At 54.8% G+C, this 7,516-nt stretch overlaps 1 protein-coding gene across 1 annotated transcript in view; it reads right to left on the bottom strand.

Annotated features, from left to right (window-relative positions):
• The window catches only part of HTRA2 (HtrA serine peptidase 2), an 8,019-nt gene extending 1,566 nt beyond the window's left edge, over window positions 1-6,453 (bottom strand). Inside the window, exons 1-6 of the mRNA XM_010296401.1 lie at window positions 6,446-6,453; window positions 5,533-5,737; window positions 5,268-5,462; window positions 4,961-4,993; window positions 4,373-4,481; window positions 3,452-3,521 (exon numbers count right to left, since the gene is read on the bottom strand). Of these exons, the coding sequence (XP_010294703.1) occupies window positions 3,452-3,521; window positions 4,373-4,481; window positions 4,961-4,993; window positions 5,268-5,462; window positions 5,533-5,737; window positions 6,446-6,453 (620 nt within the window). The remainder of the gene's footprint in view (window positions 1-3,451; window positions 3,522-4,372; window positions 4,482-4,960; window positions 4,994-5,267; window positions 5,463-5,532; window positions 5,738-6,445) is intronic.
• Window positions 6,454-7,516: the final 1,063 nt, after the last annotated feature.

Here is a 7,516-nt window from a genome sequence, read left to right as displayed (position 1 = left end):
TTCAGTCACTTATGGCTCTCCACTTTGCAACGGTCCTTGCTGGGCTCTACTGTACTTTTTCACAGACCTTTGCAAGCAGCCATCCCTTCTTGATTCCACAGGATCACAGCATGGTTGATGTTGGAAGGGACCTCTTGAGATCATCTAGCCCAACCCCCCTGCTCAAGCAGGCTCAGAGCAGGTTGCCCAGGACTGTGTCCAGTCAGGTTTTGAGTATCTCCAAGGTTGGAGACTCTCCGACCTCTCCAGGCAACTTGTGCCAGGCTTTGACCACTCTCCTCACAGTAAACAAGTGATTCCTTGTGTTCAAATGGAATCTCAGGTGTTTCAGTTTGTGCCCGTTGCCTCTTGTCCTGTCACTGGGCACCCCTGACAGAACTATCGATCTGACGTGGTGTGCACGTTTACTCAGTCAAGCCTGCTCCTTTGCCTCAGTCACTAAGGCTGAATAAGACATGCCCTTACGCAGGTCTCCGTACAAACATAGTAAATGTGTGATTTTGGGCTACACAGCACCATGTGTGGCTGCACCTGGTTGTGGTGGGTTGTTGACCCGGGATGGCAGGTAAGTCCCCACCCAGTTGCCCGGTCACTCCCCCAGCAGGGCAGGGGAAAGAATTCGGAGGGCAAAAGCAAGAAAACTTGTGGGTCTAGATAAAGCTGGTTTAACAGGCGAAGAAAGAAAAGAAAAGAAAAAAAAAAAGATAAGTGATGCAAAGGCACTCACTGCCCACCTCTCACCAGCAGACTGATGCCCAGCCAATCCCTGAGCAACGGCTGCCTTGGAAAAACTCCCCCCAGTTTTACTGCTAAGCACAACGTCATACGGCACGGTCAGTTCAGGTCAGCTGTCCCGGCTGCGCCCCCTCCCAGCCTCCTCCCTGGGGGTGTCGAGTGAGAAACAGGGCAGGCCTCAGCGCCGAGTAAGTCCCGTTCAGCAACGGCTAAAATGTCTGCGTGCTACCAACAGTTTTGGTCACAGATCTAACACGCAGCACCACGTGGGCTGCTATGAAGAAAATGACTCCATCCCACAGACCCAGTCCGCAGGTCAGTCAGAAGAGGGGTCCATCTTCCCCACCACCCTATCACCGACAACGCCAGCTGTGGACGAGATAGTTCCCCAGATGCCTACGGCCTCCAGCTGCCGGGCTCACAAAGCCCCTGAGCTGTAACGCTGCATCTTTGCATTTGAAAGGCAGTAAGGTTTTTCTTCTGTAAAGTTTTCTAGTCGCTCTTTTGAACCCTACAACACCAGCAAGTTCTATCATACATTGCATGAAGAACCAACCCATGCTTTGGACGCCCCTCTAGTAACACCCCAAACCAGCAACACACACCAGCAGCAGTTTCATGTAGAACCTGCTCCAAATAATCAGTATCTTTTTCCTTCGCTGTTTTCAGAGTCATTGCTCAGTCCCTACTTACTCCATGCTGTAACATGACTGCAGAAGGCTGTGCTAGCCACGGCCTTGTCTCTTCCTCTGGCTTTTTGTGACTAGGGCAAGGGTACATATGAGCGCCGCCACAGCTGAGCCCAAAGCCACTGGCACCCCCCCATTGCCTTGGGGCAGCAGAGCAAAGGACTGGTGTCTCAGGAAGCTCCTGCCTGCCAGACAATCTGTGCAGCAGGACCAGGATGCCGAGAAGTTTGTACCCAACATGGACCTTCTCCTTCGTCCTGTGCCAGGGCAAGTTTCTAGCCTTTCAAACGAGCATGTTCAGACAGCGTAGCCACCTGATTCCAAGGTGAGCAATCCCTTGTTAGGAGATGATCCCAGCAACTGAGCACAAACAAGCCTTGCAGTCAGATGGTTTCCCAGGACCAGCTGCCAGACTGCTCACTGGCTGTGCTGAAGCTGGACCCCATGTCCTAAGCCCTTCATGCTTCTTCCCCAACAAGACACTGTCCTGCATGCCTGTCCAGTGCAGCACGAGAAGGTTGGGCTCCCACATCCCACAGCTTTTGCTGAGTAGCAGCACCATCTACTGGGCAACTACCGGGCATGCCCGCAATGCTGACTGTTCCCCCACCCACTCCACTACCCCGAACCTCAGGAGGCACAGAGCCTCTGCTCCTCCATTTGTGTCCCAAGCAGGAACCCCAGAGACCTCTCCTGATGTCCAGAGGTGCAGGCACCCCACGAACCCAACCAACACACAGCAGCCACGAGTTTTAGGAGGGGCAGAGCACAGCCCTGAAAGGTGTTTCTGCCAAGCACGCTACGACCACCAACCCCAGCAACATGCTGAGCCCCAAGAGTGGGATAAAGGTCTCTTGAAAAAAGGCTGCAAGAGCCAAGGAACCAGAGCAGGCACTCTGTTCTTCAAAAGAGAACTGCTCTCAGAGGTGAGAGTGCAGGTCCAGCATGCTCCTAACACGTGCATTTGCTGCCTCTAGGAGGCTGCTGGCAGGCGTTCAGGTACAGCTCCTGCAGCAATTCCCTCCCAGGGCTCGCAGCCCTGAGCAGAGCTCTGTGCAGGCCTGACCAGGGCTGCCCAGCCCTCAGCAGGGCACAGCTGCCACTGCCCATGGGGCACCTGTCTCGGGGTGCTTGGCTGGCAACCAAGGCCACAGGCACTTCTTGGGCACGAGCTGAAGCGAGGGCAGCAGGTGATCCTTCTATCGGACCCAAGCAGGTTGTCTGCCCGCAGACCTCTTTGCTGACCAGAGCGTTCCTTGAGATGCAGAGGTAACACAATGCCCTTCCCAAGCCACAGCCATAAGGGTGAAGAATCTCAGCCCCACAAGAAGTCATGCCCTCCCCACTTGCCAGTGCTGTACTGGTCAGCACCATGATGACTTGTCTCCAGAGGCAGCACCCAGCCTTCCTCCTGAAACCCAGGAGCCCCACACCATCCCCTGAGTGGCAGCCACGTTGTGTGTGCCAACAGAGCCTGCTCTCCTACCTGTTTGCTTCCTCCCTCAGTTGACCCTACTGCAGGCAAGTTTGCCATTTCTTATCCTGAAAGTCCCATATTTTAGAACTGTTTCTGCACCACAGCCATTCACCTGGTTAGATCCCTTCTCCCAGAGAGTAAAACTTGCCCAACTGTTTCACCACACCTTTCAGTTGGCATGTTGCGTATCTATTAATTACACAATGTTTCTGGTAGCTTTTCATTCATGCTGCGTTGCAAGGGCTCTTTATCAACTCCTCCCAATGACAATTATAGACTGATCTGGCACTCCAGGGAGGTAGGTTCAGGGACTTTTTATCTGCTTACAGATTCTGCCACAAGTGTAGAAACTTGCAAGCTTCTAATTTACCTCTGACAGAGCCTAGAGTCTAAACACAACATGAGCACAAAGAGATTTGAGAGTAAATGCTTAAGTGTGAAAACAATCCTCCCAAAAACAGGCACTCTCAGTTAGTTTGGAAGATCCCATCACACCGTCACCACGCCCCAACACCAGCGGTCTGCTGGCCCCCAACCTTAGAACACATACCTTGGTGTAAGAGTCAGCATCATCACCCCTATGTAACGGCGCTTTGTCTCTGTATTGCCAAACCAAGAGCCTGTTGAAGGAAAAGACACCAAATGACAAGGCTGAAAACAGACACGCACTCAGAACAGCGGTGGGCTGAGCCAGCCAAGTCACAAAGCCCACAGACCTCAAGGCAGACATCATGCAGAGGGAGTCATTCCGACTCCCTACCAACAGCTTATTTAAGTTCAATTTACCAGTGAGAGCTTTATAGGTATTGCATACTTTGCTTCCCTGGTTTGAGTTGTCTTTTTTTGACTGAGAATATCGCTCCACGGTGTCAACATGAGAACCAGATAGCAAGAGTGTGCATTAAATAAATGATAAAAACACAAAGGAATAAAGAGGCAATGTTCTACACAGCTAAGTTAACTATTTGTCCTTTATGATACAGCTGAACCCCGCACCAGCATTTCCATTAGCCACAAGGCTAAGTAGCCCTCGGTTTCCAGGTCATCCTTTCCCCTTATGAACACCAACAAATTGTCCAGTGATTTTCCCATATGTTGGGATCTAATGAAAAGTAGCAATGGACACACACACACACACACACACAAAAATCCTTACCAACTCCTGGGGACTTAAGTGCAAGCTACTTGGGACACTTTAAAAGTCTTTATCTGCAGCAGATGCAGGCCAGCATCCTCCTTGCAGTTTGCTAGGCCCCTGTGGGCAGGGAAGTAGCAGCACAGCTTTCTCAGGGCAGATGGGAGGTTCATGCCAGATGGGAGAATCTTCCTGCCCCCAAAGATTCTTTCTCCTTCTCTGCTCTCCCTTCTCTCAGAAGGGCCTGGAGCCCAGCTGTGCCAGAGCTTCCCTCTTTCCTCCTCCTCTTTCTGGCCTCCTTCCCCCAAGACCAGAGCAACGAGGCATGCAACTCACTTTTGCGCTGCTCCTCCTTTTGCAGGAACTTCCGCAGACGGTCTGAGGGGATGGCAAAAGAGATGCCTGATGTCACTTTCATAGTGTTCACTCCAATCACTTCACCATCCTGCAGGGGAAAGGGCACTGTGCTATCCCGCCTGCATCACTGTGGAGAGGAGGAGAACTACTGTGCAAGCCTGGAGTCCCGCCTGTGCGCCCATCGCTTCCCAGCTTGCTGTTTCAGCAGCCTGCCCGGCCCTGCTGGGGCTGAGCAGGGACTGGTCCCACGGGCTGCAGCCCACGCAGCACCTCCCTCTGCCCTGCCAGCATCAGCCAAGCGGCCTCACCAGGGCAGGGCTCTGCTCTGCCACGCCAGAGTCCCATGGGCTCAGGCTCCCTGAAACAGACGCTGCACAGGGTGCCCACACTGGGCTGATCCCCTGCTCCGCCTCACAAGGAGCCTGGAGCATGTACAGTCCCTCCCTCACGGCAGCTTTAAGCACCCACAAGTGCTCCCACCGAGCGGTGCCGAGCCCCAAGGGGCACAGACCGAAGGGCATGCGGCACATCTTCACCCCGGCCAGTGAGGGTGCAAGCAGAACTTACCAGGTTGACGAGGGGGCCCCCAGAGTTCCCGAACTGCAGGAGAGGAGAGAGCAGTAAAGAGGTCATGAAAACAACATCCTCGCACAGCAGGACCCGCGGCAGGGAGGCAGAGTCCAGTGAGCAGGGTCAGGCCGAGAAATGCAGTCAGCGCCCAGGGTGACCAGCCAGATTCCCTTCATCTCCCAGTGCTCTGTGTCCAGCCTCCTCTGACCTCACGGCACCCACAGCCCTTCTCCAGCTCCCCACTCCCCAAAGAGGGCAGCCAGGATGAGGTGCCAACCCGCCATGCACCGCAAGGTCACCTTACATCAATAGCAGCATCAGTCTGGATGTACTCCATGTCAGAGGCGGTCAGGCCCAGCTCCCGGCTGCCCCGCTGGGCAGAGCTGACGATGCCGGAGGTGATGGTGTTCTGCAGGGCGAACGGGCTGCCCATGGCCACCACGAACTCTCCCTGCCGCACCTCGGAGGAGCGCCCAAGGGGCAGGGTGGGCAGCGGGTGCTGGAAGAGAGAAGGACAGTTAGTAGATGGGAGGGAACGAAAGGAGTGTCTCCACAGCCGTGATGCACACCTTAGGCTTGATCCTGATGGTGGCGATGTCTGCAACCTGGTCCACGTCCTGCACCACAGCATCATACTGCTCGCCACTGGCCAGCTTCACCCGCACACGCCGCCGGTTGGCCACCACATGTGCGTTGGTCACAATGAGCCCATCCGGAGACACCAGGAAACCCGAGCCATTAGAGATGGGCACATCACGGCCCGAAAAGGGATGCCTGCAAGGTGGGCACAGATCAGGGACAGGTGCAGGGACCCTGAGGGGACTGGCGGGGACTCTGGGGAGGGCTGGCAAGTGCCAGGCAAACTGGGTGGCCCAGACTGGTAGGCCTAGAAAGCAGCATGGGATAGTGAGGATGTCTGGGCAACAGCTCGACGCAGGGCACTCCTTCACTTCCCCATGAAAGGTCCCCATCTTGAGAGTCTGCACAAGCACACACGCAACAGGGGCACAAACAGGAAGAATCAGGAGCCCAGGCACAACTGCAAAGGTACAATCCTGCTGGGACTATGTAGGCACAGTGGGAAGCTTACGTGAGTGGAGAGCTGCAACAGAGGATGCAGGCTCTTTGAGAAAGAGCAGCAAGGAGGTAAGTAGGAGGGGCTGTGATCTGTGCAAAGCAGCCTGAACACACAGAGCCTTGCCTCGGAGCAGGTAAAAACCACCTGGGAGGTGGTGGTAACGTCTTCTGCAGACAGCTAGAGAAAGACTCACTATTGCAAGCCCTGGTGCCCATGAGGGACAGCAATCACTCTGACCTCTGCGGGAAGGCCTAGTGCCACAAGACACAGAAAAGGTTAAGGTGATCGGTGCCTTTTGGCCTTGTTCCTTGAGACTCCCAAGTCCCCCTGCCCTGAGGCAGTCTGTGGGAATCCAGCATTACACAGATCAAGGGAGGGATCACTGAAGCCAACTGGACACGCACAACTCCATGGCACTAGACGGGACACACACGAGGGGGATAGCTGGTGTCCTTGTGAGCGCTCCGATGTCACAGTGGTAAAGGGGGGCTCCTAATATCTGGAAAAAGGCAAAGCTCACACCAGCCTGCAAGATTGCCAAGAAGGAAGGTCCTGAAAACTGCAGGTCAGTCAGCTTTGCCCCCATCTCTGGGAAAGTTATGGAGCAAACACTGCCAGAAACCAACTCCCAGCACACAAGAAGGTGACTGGGAGTAGCCAGCACAGACTTACCAACGGCAAATCACAGCTGACCAACCTGGCTGGCTTCTGAAGTCAGATGAGTGGCTGTGCAGATAAGGAGTGAGCAGCATAAAGGGTGATACTGTTTAGCTTTAGCAGGCTTTCAGCATGCTCTCCCGTGGTACCCTTCTAGCCATGCAGGTGACATGCCAGCTGATAATCGGGTAAGGTGAATGGAAAATTGGCTGGAACGCCAAGGCCCAAGTTCAGCTGGCGGTCAGCTACTAACACCATGCCTCAGGAACTGAGAGAAGGGCTAATGCCATTTAACACCTTTCATGTTCATGAACAGGAGGATGGGACACTGCACACACTCAGCAAGCCTGCAGGTGACACCACACTGGAGGGAGCGGTCAGCAAGCTGAAAAGCAGAGCTACTATTCAGAGTTGCCTTGACAGGCTGGAGACGCAGGATGACAAGAACGTTACGGAGTTTAAAGGTAAATGCAAAGTCATGCTCCTGGGATAGAGTAATCCTGCGCCACAGGACAGCCTGGGGCTGCTGCCTAGAAGGCAGCTTTGCCAAAACAGTCCTGGACAAGAAGGTGGCAGTGTGGCAGCGGCATGGCCCTGCAGCAAAGGCCAACCATGTGCCAGCTGCATGCACAGGCAGCGGGGCGAGGGGACAGATCCGTCCCTCCCACGGCACTCGTGGAACCCCACCCCAATGCTGTGCCCAGCTGACGCTGCCTGGGACACGAGATGGGACGGTCGCGGGAGAGGCCAGCAGAGGCCCTGGAGGTGGCCGGGGCTGAGGGCTGCACTGTGCAAGGAGGCTGGGAGAGGGGGACTGT

This window comes from Phaethon lepturus, unplaced genomic scaffold (genome assembly GCF_000687285.1).
Source record: "Phaethon lepturus isolate BGI_N335 unplaced genomic scaffold, ASM68728v1 scaffold28911, whole genome shotgun sequence".
Classification (NCBI taxonomy): Eukaryota; Metazoa; Chordata; class Aves; order Phaethontiformes; family Phaethontidae; genus Phaethon; species Phaethon lepturus.
The sequence above is the reverse complement of the archived record's forward strand: the minus strand, read 5'-3'. Positions and strand labels throughout refer to the sequence as shown.